We start from the raw sequence: 14,312 nt of genomic DNA, 5'->3' as shown, positions 1-14,312 counted from the left end.
TGGGAAATTGGCACTATCCTGGAGTTTTCGTGCAAGCCGTCGTGTCGCATCCCCTCTTGCAAATGGCTGCCTTCGTTCCGCTTTGCAAGTACCCAGTTGAGCGCGTCGTGCGCGGCATTCTGTCGGCCATTGTGATCTTGAGCGCCATGCTTTTCCTTCACGCCAGGGTTTGACGAATTCTTTGATTCGAAAGCAGCAGCCGTGAGCTAGCTTGTGCTCGAGCACGTGTCATGCACACTAAGTGTGGGTGCCTTCAGATACTGACCGGCCATGATTTCAAGTCATGTCGACATCGCTGTCGTTGTCCTTCATGTGGTTTGAGCCGTTCACGCCATCTTCCTCGATCACTTCAACATCGCCATCGATGTCCTCATCCTCCTCATCTTCCCACTCCTCCTCACCATCCTCAATGCCCAACTCCTTGTTCAGACTTTGCCTCAACTCTAATGCGTGGTCCCGCAGCTTCTCGTCCTCGTATCCTTGAGCCTGGTAAAGCCGCAAACACATATCAATATATGCCCTCGCTCTGTCCTTCGCGAGCGTCGCTGATTTTTCCTGCTCCTCTTCACCCTCCGCCATCAGGACTTGACACCAACCAGCCAGATAGCAGGTCTCGACACTCTCATCATCCTCGCCTAGTAGACCCTCGATCGCACCCATCGCCTCGTCCAACATGCCCACCTCCATCAGCAGCCGACTCAAGCTTATGCGGCTCGCAAAGTCTGGTCGTGAATCACTCTCAATCTCCGCCGGAATGTCCTCCCACACCGCCAAACTCCGCCGCAATGCCTCCCGTGCCTCATCTATCCGCTCTTGTGAAATGCGCACGTTCGCCAACGCCGCCAGCGTGCCCGCTGAGTAGGCTTCCGGGCAGATCGCCAGCGCTTCCGTGACGTAAGCCTCGCATTTCTGCTCCGCATCCGCCTCCCACGACAGGTCCGTCATGTACACCTCGGCCATCCCGCAGAGCACGTCGGCGAGTTGAGCTTGTTTCATGTCGGTGAGCAAAGTGTCTTCGTCTCCGTCCTCGTCTGCTTGCTGCAGTGCTTTCAAGCCTCTGATCTCATTCCGTAGAACTTCGCACCCGCGCTCGAAGTACTCGATAGACTTCGTACCGCCCTCATCGCACAGCTGCGCGAGATTGCACAGCGGATCCGCAGAGATAATCTGTCCTTCGGGGTCGAGTCGGACGGCAGCTTCGAAGTGTGTTGTTGCGGACTGAGTATCGCCGAGCGCGAGATAGGTCTCAGCGACGAGCACGACGGCTTGTGGGAGGGTGGGCTTTTCTTGGGCGGTGAGTTGGAGGAGGGTAGTGGTGTAGTCAGTATTGGGAAGTTTGGACGGAGGTGGCTGCTCGGTTTGCAGCCGTCGCATGCATTCTTGCGCAAGTGGTAGGGCAGCATCGGGCTGACCCTCGTCGAGCAGAGAGGCGGCTTCGTCTAGAAGTGTTGCGATGGGTTTGCTTTTGCGGCTTGGTGCTTTGACATGTGCGGAGGGTTGGTGGAGGATAGCCTCAGTGGAGGGTCTAGAACGGTGGCCGTTGGGTTTGGATTTGCCCATGTTGACCGACGAGTGCGGGCAGAGGCTGAGAAGCCAGAGTGCGTTCAAGATTTTGCCGGTGCTGGTGTGGTTGTAAAGCGACATGAACTCTGATGTCGCCGTACAAAATTTATTGGAGGCCCGGAGATTAGCCGGGTCGTCTTCCGGCGTACCGGATCTCCAGGCACTGTGAATGCATACATGTAGGCCGCAATCCTGCCCACTCAGTCGTACTGAGTCGCAGAGAGTGCTTATGAAGACTTTTTGGTACGTTGCATACACAGTTGGTGGCAGCTTCCGTGGTCTGGACCTCACCAGGACGAAAACTTCCTAATCTGGCAAGTCTTGGCATCGCCGGCACAATTCACTCGAGTGATCCTTTTTACCATTCCCCGGTTCCCATGAACGTTTGAGGCTCGAACAAAAGCACTGACATGTGCTCCTGGAATTGGAGAATCTGACGAGCCCAAAAATGTGATGCTCCACGGCTCGTCTCGCCAAGAACTCGCCATTCTCGCCTCCCACCACCTCCCGCCCTCGGAAAACTTCTCAGCACCATCCCATGACCTCGCCGTCGACAAAAAGCGACGCCACGAGGGCGTAGACCGATAGCAACGCTCGGTTTCGATCCGACTACGGCGTCGTTAGAATGGAATGGGATTGCATAGTGTGTGGTGATGCTTACGGTCCTCCGGGTTATGAGCCCGGCGCGCTTCCGCTGCGCCACGTTGCTAGCCAGGTGGAAGTCCACGAGTCTGTGTGCTGATTTAGAAGCAAATCTGCAGGTTACAAATATATGAAATCTTTGCCGCGGGCTATGTGAAAGCAAATTAGGTCCCCGCAGGATATCCTCATCCGAGGCTGACTTAGGGGCGAACCAGTGAAGCATGGGCCGAGGCCCACGCCCAGACCTGAGCCCAGGGCCGCCTGTTGAGCTTTCTGTCTTCCTGGACTATGTTGGTCTCTACTTTCCATCTCAAGTGACCTGGAAGGAGCTTACGAGCGCCCGAAGCTCTCTGCGCTGAACTAGCTGTTCAAGGCTTTTGGAAGAACAGATCAAAACCACTCGGCAGGGACGGTGGCGGTCAAAACGTAGCAGGTTGGGCCACAAACAGTGATGCACGATCACCAGGCTAGGGGGCAAGAGTAATGTGCTGAGGGTCATTAACAACAGCAGCAACGTTACCTATGTATTCTATGCGTCTGGACAACTAAGAGCTACCAGTATCGCAAACGGCGAGGGCCTGAGCTGGAACCCAACACTCTGCCCTGCAGATGGCCAGCTAGTAGCCCGCAACCGTAGAGCCACCCCTGGATCTGACCATATTGGCGAGCACTACATCACATCGACAATCTATGCGCCACACGTCACCCGTGGATGTACTCCAACATATATTGATTATTCGAGCCCGTTGAGAAGCGTCGTCGCTGCGGTTCAAATCGATTCGCGCTGTGCTACCAACGAAAGGCTAGTGGTAAAGTGATGTTGTGCTTGAGATGAGACAAGACTATCTGGGCTGCTCTGTCTCGGGAGCACCAAATGCGATTGGACAGCAAGTGCACCTTGGGACATATAGACCTTTCGACAACGATGGCGAAAACGACGACGGAGAAGGTGGCGATATAGTCTTCGGGCTAATTCCTAAGCGTCGCCTAAACGATGCACAATCGTGGATGCACGACGGGAATTTTCATAATCCAACACGTACTCATCGTATGGCCACTGCTTCTAACGATACCCGACAGATGATGTACTGAGGCGGGACACTAATCTCGAGCAGGACAGGCTACGGCTGAAGTTCTTGTAATCGACTCTGTGGAAGGGCAGGTGGCATCTTTATGCTTTCTGAAGGAACGGTGCTAGTCACATCATCCCGACGATTCGGTGACACGGCGTGGTTGCCTCCTGAGTTTGCGAACTTTGGCGCAGCGACCCGTTCAGGGCTATCTAGGGGAGGCGTTCCAGCAAATTGAAGAGACAGTACCTATTAGCGCAGAGGAAGCGCAACGGAAGCGAGCCGGGCTCATAACTCGGCCGCCGTGAAAAGCTCTATGGTCCTTGTCAGTTACAGGTTGGGAGCCGCTGGCGCAACTCCCACTTGTCGGAATATACTGGTATTCACGGTTCAGATAGTCTAGGTAGATCACAACTCTGCGAACCATCCTTTTAACCGGCGAGACTCGACCTTCGAGAGTCCTCGATAGTGGATCCCTTTCGCAATCTTCATGATTGCTTAAAGTACACAAAGGCATTGCTGCCGACATCAGGAATCGAAATGCAAGCAGGTCGGGCATGACCCTTGTCAACCGGCTAGCCTCGGATCCTCAGCCTTGCCCCAGATCAACCCGATCCTCCATCGTTTTTCGAATGTCAATTGCACGCATTTGTACACAAGACAACCATGCCTCAGCCTTAGCAAACCTACAGCCAACCTCAGGCACCTCTATCATGTCCACCCACTACAACACCGAGCCCCCACCTACCGCCTCCGTCCTCCTACACACCACCGCCGGCGCCATCCCGATCTCCCTCTTCGCCGCGCAAACCCCACTCACCACACGCAACTTCCTCCAACACTGCCTCGACGGCACCTACGACAATACAATCTTCCATCGCAATGCGCCTGGTTTCGTCTTGCAGACCGGCGATCCCACTGGCACGGGCGAGGGCGGAGAGAACATATATGAAGACAAGGAATTTGAGCGGTACGATGAGCACTGGGCGCGGCTGATGGGGCGTGAGGCCGGGGAGAAGATTGTGTTCGGGGACGAGGTGCACAGTCGGTTAAAGTTCAACAGGAGGGGCTTGGTGGGCATGGCGAAGAGTGAGGGTGGGACTGGGAGCGGGTATGGCAGTCAGTGGTTCATTACGTTGGGTGATGCGAGGGTACAGTTGGAGGGGAGGTGCACGATGTTTGGGCGGGTGGAGGGAGAGGGGATCTACAATGTGGTGAAGATTGCAGAAGGCGAGATCATGGAGGCACTGAGCGGCCGGTGTGGCCCGAGAAGGTGTTGCGGATTGAGGTCACGATGTGGCCGAAGGGCGAGGCTTGGGAGGGGATGAGGAGGAGGGTGAAGGTGGTGAAGAGCATAGAGCAGGTCCCGAAGAAGCCTGCAGCGAAGAAAGCGAAGAAGCCAAAAGCTGTGCTGAGTTTCGGCGACGACGAGGATGGTGGGGATGTGCCGGTCAAGCCGAAGAAGGCGAAATTCAATACTGCTTTGATCGACGCATCAACAGTCAAGGACGACGTTAAAGTGAATGGCACAGTCAAGCCTAATCCACAAGTTCGCCCACCATCGCCGCCACCGCAGACCATTCCCGCAAAACGAAAAGCCTCCGATGCAAGCTCACGCTCGCCACAACATCACCGAAAGCCGTCCTCGCCTGAGTCAAGTATGCAGCTACCCCTCCGGAACCCCGAGCAGCCATCTCGCTCTCCCTCAGAACCCTCTTCGCGCTCGTCCAGCCCCACTCACCGACGGCAATCAGCCAGCAAGTCACGTGCCGCACTCGAAGACGAGATCAACGCCCTGAAAGCCTCAATGAAACGCAGCAATCACAGCACCATCGGCGACATATCACGGAAGCAGTCCGCACTTGAAGCGCTCATCCCAGCGACATCGACACGCGGCAGAAAGCGACCTAGACCCGGCGACACGGGGTCTGGCAAGGACGAAGCGAAGGCGCTGAAGATGCTCAACGCGTTCCGTGCGCGGCTCGAGGGAGCGGATGGAGGCGGCACAACGAAGACAACAACGAAATCAGTAGCTTCAGCCACGAACGGCTCCTCTTCGAAGGCCAAGCTCAACGGCGCAGATCCGCCTTCAGCATCTCCACCAGCATCAGAAAACGAAGGAGACGAAGAGGCGCGTCTCTGCGACCTCCACTTCATCGCGAATTGCCAGTCCTGCTTTGCCGCTGAGCAAGCTGAGCGGGAAGGAGACACGGATGCCGATATACTTTCCAAAGACGACGACGACAGAAGTTTCCTCTCACACAGCCTGAACTTTGCAAAGGACATGCTGGGCAAGGATACGGAATGGCGAAAGGGAATACGTAATCGGGAGGTGGAAGATGATGGAGGATTAGTGGTGATTGATCCCAGGGCGAAGGAGAGGGAGATACTCGGGAAGAAGGCAAAGGGGAGGGGAAAGGAGAGGGAGTGGGATCAACGGTAAATGGTCATGGTGTTTCGGCCTGGCGATGAACCCGTGTCTTCGAGACCAAGATTCGGAGCAGCAGCAAATCAATATTTCTGCGTGGACAATTGTATATGAGGGCACTCCGATGCTATGCTATGCTGTGCTGTACAGTATCAAGCCCAAATGAAAGTATTGGTAAGTCGACCACATTCGAAATGCCGAAACCGAAACACCGGTCCACCATGCCAATGTCCTCGCCTCGTCATGCTATGCGATGCATTCAAAAATTCATGAACAAGTCTCTCAAAATAATCGTCCAGCACATCTACGGCTTCGAGAAGCCATACCGGCCATCACCAAGGACCACGAACCCACACATATTCTGCTTGACCTGTGCCGCCGTCGGCATGATAACCTTGAAATTGCCCGCGGGGACACCCCATTTCTTGAACTCATCCCTGATCGCATCGGCAATCATGGAGTCGAATACCTGGGGATTGTGATTGTTGCCACCCGCCGCGATGATGACAGTCGTGTCCTTCGTGACCTGACTGCGCACATGTTCAAAGTAAGAAGGATAAGCACGGCCGCCTTGCAAGTGAGTCAGGGTATGGTTGCCATGGGGCGTGATTGTGACAACAGCGCTGCAGTCCGTCATGCCCACCGTAAATAGATTGTCGCCTGGCGCACGAGTGATGCCGATGTAGTTCCCTTGTTCAGCACCGCGAGACATTTGGACTTGGATATTGTGCTGGCCAGGTTTTGGTAGGGCGATGCCGCCAGCTTCGAATTTGGGTGCGTTGGCTGCCGGCACGTTGGGACGTTTTGGGGGAGTAAGGACATTTGTGGGTGGAGCGGGACGTGGAGGTGCTGGACCTCGTGGAGGGTTCGGTGGCGGAGGGTTTGCGCGGCTGGGTTGACCCTGCGGCGGTCGCGCTGGTGGTGCCGTCTGCTTGCCCTTGCCCGTGGCCTTTCCTAGTAATTTCTTCATGTTCGCGTATTGCTGTCAAGAGGGCATATGCTGGTTTGCGGTAGTCTGACAGTGCTGGTTCTGGTGGTGCTGGTTTCGACAGGGTGTGCGTTGGTCTGTGTGTGATATAGGGAGAGATGAACTCAGCGATCCAGCCAGATCGACTCTTATATACCTTTCCAAATGCGAGATCCATCCCCAGATACAGCTCGTGTCCGAGAATAGCCCATGATTCGTGCGAAGACCGCTTTCGATCCTCACTCGCCACAAATCTAAGAAGCGAGAGACACAGCGCGAGCTCAGAGAGAGGCTATGCAAATTGCAGAATCATGTAGCCTTATTGCTTACACAATGGTACCTACAAGCTCGATAATCAGACGCCAGGTGGACGCCTCGTTAGACTGGGTTGCCTGATGATGGACAAGCCCTGATCCGGTTCCAGAGGGCTGGGCGTCACAGCCTGCGCGGTCATTGTCACTCCAAAGGTCAGGCCGCCCAGTAAAGGCAACATTCAGCGCGTGCTCGAGTGTCGTGTGACTGGGGCTGCCCGCGTAATGGTAGGGCTGTGATGCAAGGCAAACAAGCCACAATCGCCTGAAGGCCTACGTGGAGTACTCATCTTGCGAATCTCGTGTGATCGTACAGTATGTGATGAGGCAGAGCCCAATCGGAAGATAGTGTTCAGACAGCTGATGGATGCGTGGGGCAGATCTGGATGTGCAGAAGTACAAGGTGCGCTCCGAATGGAAGTCGCGACCCTTGACTTGGAGCCTTCTCAGCAAATTCCGAATCCCATGACCGAGTCAGGACAGCGCAAACCAGTTCCAGCAGTCGTCATGCGCTTAGTGAGACACACAATTATGTCATGTAACCAGATCCGGACTCATGACGCCTTGACATGTCCATTTCCAGCAGTCTTCTTAGGCACAGTCTTCGCCTCCGTCAGCTCTCTGACCACTCTCACAAAGTTCCCTGCACCCAAAGCAGTCAAAAAGTGCCACCAGCCATGGAACTCCAGACTCCAGCAACCCGGTGGGCCAAGCCAATGCCTCACTTCTCGCAGTTGATCACAGAACTTTCCGTCAACAATCCACACGGCGAAACCTGAGAAGAAAAACACGACTCCCATCCTGAAGGCATACATCAAGCGTCTTGCGGTATCGTCTGGCCCCTTCTGCCCCTGTGTCTTCCTCTCGTCTCGCCCCTGCCTGATCATGTACAGTACCTTCGGCCAGAGAGCTGTCAATAGGCCGATGAACAGCACCAAATGCACGAAATTGCTCGCCTTTCCGTCCTCGGTTCCTACTGCATTCCAACCAATCACGCCAGAGATGGCCGTTGCTAAAGTCATGCCGAACAACAACCTGGTCGGCTCTCCCATGTTACTGCTCCAGAGCCGATAGTCCAAAGCTCCCACGAGCGCATACATTCCGCTCTCATCAATGATCTGCATCTCGTGCAGCAGAGTCGCGTGGAACGCAGCACTGCCGAGGCCAACCAAAAGCAGTGCTAGATTCTCTACAGGCCACTGCCACAGCTGAAACTCCCGCCCACCGCCGCGCAACGACTTCGGCAAGGTGATGACGCCTTGCCAGATATACGCTAGGTTGCTGAGAGTATTGATGAGTTCGGCAATGTAGTGAGTGTATTCGTAGTCGATCTCACAGAAGTTGGAGGCGGAGGTCTGGGGAGACCAGTAACCCTTCTGCGAAAAGCCTGGTGGGGGCGTGTCGAAGTTGTGGTCCATGCCGTTCATGATTGCGGAAGATACCTAGATGAGGTCCCAAAGAGGGTCGTACCAGGCGTAGGAACGCGCTGATAGATATAGCGGCTTAGGAGCCTCGGAATTGGCTGTTATATATCAGCTTTAGGAGAAGCTCGAGAACTCGGCGCTGTGCAGAGGGCACGAACAGGCGGCGGACTGGCGAAGCAATGATTGTCTACTATATGCAAGTGTATAGCGCATACATGTGTAAATACAAACAGGCAGAAGCCAAACGGATGGTTGATGAGTTGCAGCAAGTCGGTAAGAGAATGAAACGAAATCGAAAGGTTGGAAGTCGCCTAGCAATTCTGAGATCTCTTCTCGTATTTCGTATCTCTGCATTTACGACTCCACCCTGCACAAGGAGAACTACAGCAGCCCGTCGACCAGGAGCCATGAGTGCCAAACGCGATGGGGTTGTAAGCCAGGGAGGGCGCTGCAGACTCGATGCATCTTGCTGATCGAACCGGGCGCTCTGAGATGAGCCTCACTTTCGCGCCAAATACCAGGATCGATCCATCGTGGATCTTCTGGGTAGGGAGGACTCTGTGGGATTTCACAGATCCTTTTCCGCAACCACTAAAACACCACCCTCTCCTTCTCCCGTTCCGGCATCGCCAACACTGCCACTCTGCTGCATCTCGTGCTCCAGTTTTCCAGTCACCCAGTCCTCGACATCCTCCACCGCGTCAGCCGGTCTGTCCTTGTACAGCATGATGTAGCCCTGTAGCTGAGCCGGGGAGAATTTGCGGTCGGGCACCTTGTTCATGAAGCGCTCCGCCAGACGGTGGACATCTTTTGCGAAATTTAGCTCCTCGTTCTCGCGTTTCTGTTCGTCGGCGAGGGAGGTGTGTCCGTTCGTGCCGTTTGTGGTAGCGCCGTTGGCGTGGCCGTTGCACTCAGAGGACTGTTGACTTAAGGACGGTGTACTGCCGGTCGCAGGCATATACATGTTGATGAAGATGTCTTTGATCTGGGACTTGGTGGCCAGCTATTAAGAGAGAAGTCAGCAGCATATAGAGATTTGTGTGAAGCCGGAGCAAGAGCCACTCCATCGCAGCTCCAGGGGATCCAGAAACTTACATCAAAGTGTACCCAAGTATCAACGCGGCCAGCCCGAACCAGAGCAGCGTCCAGCGAATCTGGATCATTCGTAGACATAATCAGCATATGCCCCTCGGGGGCACCTGCTCCGTCGATAGCGTTGAGCAAACCGGACAGAGAGACGCGGGATTCTTTGACTTCGTTGCCTGAGTCATCGTATTTGGGCTTAGCTTTTGCGCCTGGGCGAGTTGACACTTTTGCGCGTCGGCCGATGCCTGCACAATCACTATCACGTCTTCGTCAGCCACTTCATTAAGCCGATATGCATAGGAGCACTCACACATCTTCCAACAGCAACAAACAGCCCTTTCGGATAGATTGGAACAGAGTCAGCAACGCCGCATCGTCCACGTATTCGTCCAGCAGGGACAACATGTAGACCTGCAGCTTGAAGTGTGCCGCAATGGCCATGGCCAGCGTAGTCTTGCCAGTTCCAGGCGGTCCATGGAATAGGTAGCCTCGGCGATGTGGTATGGATCTCTCTTGGTGCCAGATTTCGTTCTTCGGGTCAAGGTAGCCAGTAACGTCGTTAAGTAGCTTCTGCTTCTGGCCTTCAGCAAGGTAGACGCTGCTGAGAGGTCGGCGAGCTTTCTCTCCTTGGAGATTCCATTGTCGACCGTGGTAGGGGACTGGAACGATGATCAGCAAGATGCATCATATTGGTTGGGGACTGGACGAGAGCATTCGCCCCACAAGTCCACTTACCGTAGATTTGAGTCACGATCTTGCCATCCTCCCTCATACTGTTATCATAGGCCTGGGAGAGCATGTCGACGATAGGCTTCGGTGAGAATCCAAACGTCCACACCGTGACATGATTGCCCGGTCCTGGTCGCATAGACTTCTCGACCGTGAGCACGAACAGCCGTCCTTCATGCCAAAAGAACTGGTACTTGTTCTTGGGGTCGAAGAATATACTTGCTCCATTCAGCTGCTTTTCGTACAAGCGACCATTCGATACATTGTTGCGTAGGTATTGCATGGAAGTGGCGCTCATGTAGCGTTGTGACATTACCAATTTCTTCTTTGCCAAAAATGACACGAAGCTGCTATTGAGGGCAATATCCTCGGCACCAATGTCAACGGATGACATCGCATTTGACATGAGCTCTGAAAAAGGTCAGCACGGCTCATGGCAACCAATCGAGAGGCCACACACTGTACCAAGCACCTGTGAGCTTACCAACGAGAAACTCGTAGCCGAACCACAGCGCCAGAGGCAGCGAGAGCCGACGCACAAGTTTGGGATGAGCAGCTAGCCATTTTGCGATTTGGGGGAAGAAGGTTGATATGATGAATGAAGAAAGGCCGATTTGACCGAGCAGCTGATTGCTCAGACTGTTCTCGGCCTCCTCGACGGTCGAGCCGTCCGGTAGTACTTTCTTCTTTGGCATTGTGTCTGCTTGAGGCGATGCCGCAAGCCGTCTTCGCTGGCGTAAGGCGTGTTTTCTAGCTATCTGTGCAAAGTCCATTCAACAAGCCATGGCCTACTGCCTTGTTTTCGGAATAAAGGCAATTGCCAAGGCACAGATTATGTTGTGCTGTAGGCAATGACAGCGAGATGCCCTGGGACGAATCCTATGGCAATCTGGTATGTCTTGAGATCCTTTGGCACAGCTGACAGTGTGAGGACCAGATCAAGTCGCTAAGTATCGGGAGTCGTCGCAGATTCGTCGTTAAGGCTTTGGCAAGAAGACCTGGTTATCAACCCACTTTCCGCGGTAAGCAATGCGTCGAACGTTGCTCGAGCACTGTATACCAGATATGTCGAGGCTGCTGTGTACCGCCTGGGGACTTCGATTCGACCTTTAGAGTACTATGTATCCAATGCAATGTTCGAGATGTACAACCAATGCTCAATGTCTATACAAGATCGATATGTTGTCACCTACCGTCAGAAGCCAGCAGCATGAGTCCTGCTCTTGACCAGGTCAGTGACTCGACACACAATTCCCAAATTTCAGATTTGGATCTGGACGCCTCCACTCGATTCGAGTCACATCCCACCAGAGCAAGGCAACAATCAGGCTACCTGGTTTTTGGATTGCCACGATTACCCCACAGAGGCGGCGTCAAGCTCCGGCCGACTGAGACCTCTGCACAGTAGTGCTGGAATGTCTCCATAGCAGGCGGACTTTTCGTTGCCTTACTGCCATGAATTGATGAATTGTCGACTTGTTCGGTGGAGGTCATCAATAAGCCAATCGTAAGCGCGTGATCAGTCAGGCAGCAGCTTAGGTAAGCCACGTTTGGGTTGCTCTCCTATGGGCGATGGCAGTGTCTAGTGCCATGGCCGGGAATGTCTTTCGACGGGGCCCAGTGAAAGGTCTTGCTGCTCGCCCCATCGAAGGGACTTTCGCAAGACTCGTTGAGGTTGTGGGGTTGCTGCAGGCTGCAACCGTGGGGGCTGCCTTCAGGCAACGGGTTGTTGGGCGCGAGACCAATCCTGCACACTGGTGCGATCCGAGGAAGGCGTCCTCAATGTTATTGCTGCCTCGAGACGCTCCGAGACGTTAGGGGATCATCGCAATGCTGACAAGAGGCGTACAGTCTGGGACATATATGATCTGGAAGACAGCAGGCAAGAAGGGGCAGTTCCTAAATCAGCAACTGCGTTCAACGTCCGTGGTCTTGGCGTTCGGAGCTTAAGAGCTGGTTCAAAGGTACGTGAGCACCTAGATGCTACTTAGTAGGCATCGCAGCAGACATCACCAGGGGACAGCGTCAGTCATAAGGCAACGGAAGTAAGTATGACAGCATCGGTAAAACTCAAGCGTTCCAATTCTCCCGTGACTACAGATATGCATAGGGTATAGTATCTAGCAGCCTTTCCCAACCCAAGCCATTCCTGCATATCCTTCATTCATCCAGGGGTATCCGCGTAGCCACGTAAAAATGCATCGATCATCACTCACTTATTGCTTCTCTGCTGTATACAAATCTGGTCCTGCTTCAACGTCCTCATATCTAGGCGGCGGTGAAGGCAGATTCTCTTCACCCTCCAACAGCAGCCTGCACTTCTCGTCCTCACAGAGAATGATCTCGATTGCCGGACCGTGGCCACTAGCCTGCCTCCTGCGGCTGTTTCGCCCGAATTTCGCCCACAGCAGGACAGCAGCTTGACCCACAAGCATACCGACAGCACTGGCAACAAGACCTCCGATAACGCCCAGTAGCGCTGGAATGACCAGGAATCGCAGTGTCGAGTGCAGCATCTTCGCCCATTTGTGCGCACGCATATGGTGGCCGTGATGCCCAGTGTGTCGCATGCCTCCATGACAACCGCGACCGCCAGCCCAAGCTTTGGCGTGCTTGCCCTTTGCGCGTAGCGCACGAATGGTCTCCAGGACACGAGACTGGATGATGGCCTTGACGCGGCAGTAGCTCCACCCTGTGCGGCCTTCGCAGCTCACTGCGCCGGGTGTCTTTGCGAACGGCACGGTCGCGACTCGGCCCACTTTCCAGTCTTTGCGGCCTTGAACGATGTCGATCGCTACGGTATCGACCTTGACTGGCTTGCCGTTGAAGCCGACCACTGTGAACAACACAGGCTGGATCGCAACTCCTTCTTCTGCCTGGTGAGTCCATGGTCTGACTGGTAGGAGTCGTTCGAGGACGAAGTCGAGTGGTCGGTCGGTCGTGAGCTCTCCAGAATCGACCCGGCGTTGTCTAGCCACTAGTCCGACAGTCGAAGGCTTGATCAGGCCTGCATCTGGCATCATGGTGGCAATATTGTTGACGAGCAGGCCATTGTGCTTGTCAGCGTCGAGAGTGATCTCGATCACGGTCTCGGGTTGTTGTTCTGTTTCCGAGACACCCTCCCACGTGCAGCCAGGGCACGCCAGGGCGATCTTCCATGCTGTTGGTTGATTCAAAAGACTTGCTATTGAGTATGCTTCTGATGGTGGTATCTGGGTCTTCTGAATGGGCTCGGCGATATGGTTTTTCTGTGTGGGTCGTGTCTTCTGTAATGGGTGTAGCACATTGCTTGGTGGGATGAGGAAGCCCGACACTGCGGTTGTGAGAGTGGCAACGGCTGCTGCCACGGCTGTGAGACGCATTTTGTCTGATTCGGCTCGTGTGACTTGTATGAATACTGCTCTTCCTCTTGCCTAGGAAGAATGTTGCAACGACAAGGTCGATCGAACGACGGTGGCAAGCCGGGCCGTCCTCGTACGTCTCTTTTGCTTGTGTAGCACAAAGAGACTTCGCAATAGGTGCAGGCACGGGAGCGTGCACGACCGCCGGTTTCTTTGTGTATTGAACAACGAGAAGCCTTCAACACACCAAAGCTGTATCTCTTAGTATGACCAATCTGTCGACCCGTCGTCGAGGTGTTGGTCAGGATTTCAAGGCCGAGATCGATTAGTCACCGAGTCGGCCGAATGTAAATAGGTCTGATGTAAGACGGCTTGTGTAGCGACAGCGAGGGCGCAGCGACGAGTCACAAATAATTCAAAAGATCAATGAGTCGCATGTACATTAGAACCAAGAAACCCGGGGAACCATCGAGAGTATATCAGGTTTCTCTCACCTCATCATCGCTCTCGCGTTTTGACTGCTGTTTTCATCCGGCGCATCCGGTCGGACGACCTCGACGCACTCGGGTTTTAGTTTCTAGGTTTTTGAGCCCCAGCTAAAAGCGTCATAGGCTTATCAGCTTGCCGTGGCGCCCGATCGATTGTTTGGCAGCGGGCGAATAGGCGCCCTGGCCTTGTGGCTCTGGGCTGGACCCATCGTCCGCTTCCGGGCATTGACAACTCCGAGTAAGCCTAAATGTGTAGGTTATGT

At 54.3% G+C, this 14,312-nt stretch overlaps 6 protein-coding genes across 6 annotated transcripts; 1 reads left to right on the top strand and 5 right to left on the bottom strand.

Annotated features, from left to right (window-relative positions):
• Nucleotides 1-276: 276 nt before the first annotated feature.
• AB675_10013 (uncharacterized protein) lies at nucleotides 277-1,560 on the bottom strand (the record flags this gene model as incomplete). The annotated part of the gene is made up of 1 exon (XM_018138751.1): nucleotides 277-1,560. The coding sequence occupies one exon, from the start codon at nucleotides 1,558-1,560 to the stop codon at nucleotides 277-279; it is 1,284 nt and encodes a 427-aa protein (XP_017996659.1).
• Nucleotides 1,561-3,988: 2,428 nt separating this feature from the next.
• Nucleotides 3,989-5,718, top strand: AB675_10012 (Peptidyl-prolyl isomerase cwc27; the record flags this gene model as incomplete). Its single annotated transcript, XM_018138750.1, has 2 exons — nucleotides 3,989-4,489; nucleotides 4,546-5,718. The coding sequence occupies 2 exons, from the start codon at nucleotides 3,989-3,991 to the stop codon at nucleotides 5,716-5,718; spliced, it is 1,674 nt and encodes a 557-aa protein (XP_017996676.1).
• Nucleotides 5,719-6,007: 289 nt separating this feature from the next.
• Nucleotides 6,008-6,673, bottom strand: AB675_10011 (uncharacterized protein; the record flags this gene model as incomplete). The annotated part of the gene is made up of 1 exon (XM_018138749.1): nucleotides 6,008-6,673. The coding sequence occupies one exon, from the start codon at nucleotides 6,671-6,673 to the stop codon at nucleotides 6,008-6,010; it is 666 nt and encodes a 221-aa protein (XP_017996690.1).
• An 862-nt stretch (nucleotides 6,674-7,535) lies between these two features.
• AB675_10010 (Alkaline ceramidase 3) lies at nucleotides 7,536-8,408 on the bottom strand (the record flags this gene model as incomplete). The annotated part of the gene is made up of 1 exon (XM_018138748.1): nucleotides 7,536-8,408. The coding sequence occupies one exon, from the start codon at nucleotides 8,406-8,408 to the stop codon at nucleotides 7,536-7,538; it is 873 nt and encodes a 290-aa protein (XP_017996580.1).
• A 565-nt stretch (nucleotides 8,409-8,973) lies between these two features.
• Nucleotides 8,974-10,915, bottom strand: AB675_10009 (putative mitochondrial chaperone BCS1-B; the record flags this gene model as incomplete). The annotated part of the gene is made up of 5 exons (XM_018138746.1): nucleotides 8,974-9,408; nucleotides 9,501-9,747; nucleotides 9,802-10,150; nucleotides 10,227-10,631; nucleotides 10,705-10,915. The coding sequence occupies 5 exons, from the start codon at nucleotides 10,913-10,915 to the stop codon at nucleotides 8,974-8,976; spliced, it is 1,647 nt and encodes a 548-aa protein (XP_017996632.1).
• Nucleotides 10,916-12,436: 1,521 nt separating this feature from the next.
• Nucleotides 12,437-13,582, bottom strand: AB675_10008 (uncharacterized protein; the record flags this gene model as incomplete). The annotated part of the gene is made up of 1 exon (XM_018138745.1): nucleotides 12,437-13,582. One exon carries the CDS (start codon nucleotides 13,580-13,582, stop codon nucleotides 12,437-12,439), a length of 1,146 nt encoding a protein of 381 aa, XP_017996617.1.
• Between the last annotated feature and the right edge of the window lie 730 nt (nucleotides 13,583-14,312).

This window comes from Cyphellophora attinorum (genome assembly GCF_001299255.1).
Source record: "Cyphellophora attinorum strain CBS 131958 chromosome Unknown Contig29, whole genome shotgun sequence".
In the NCBI taxonomy this organism is placed as follows: Eukaryota; Fungi; Ascomycota; class Eurotiomycetes; order Chaetothyriales; family Cyphellophoraceae; genus Cyphellophora; species Cyphellophora attinorum.
Note: the sequence above shows the minus strand (reverse complement) of the source record. Positions and strands in the feature narration are given on the sequence as shown.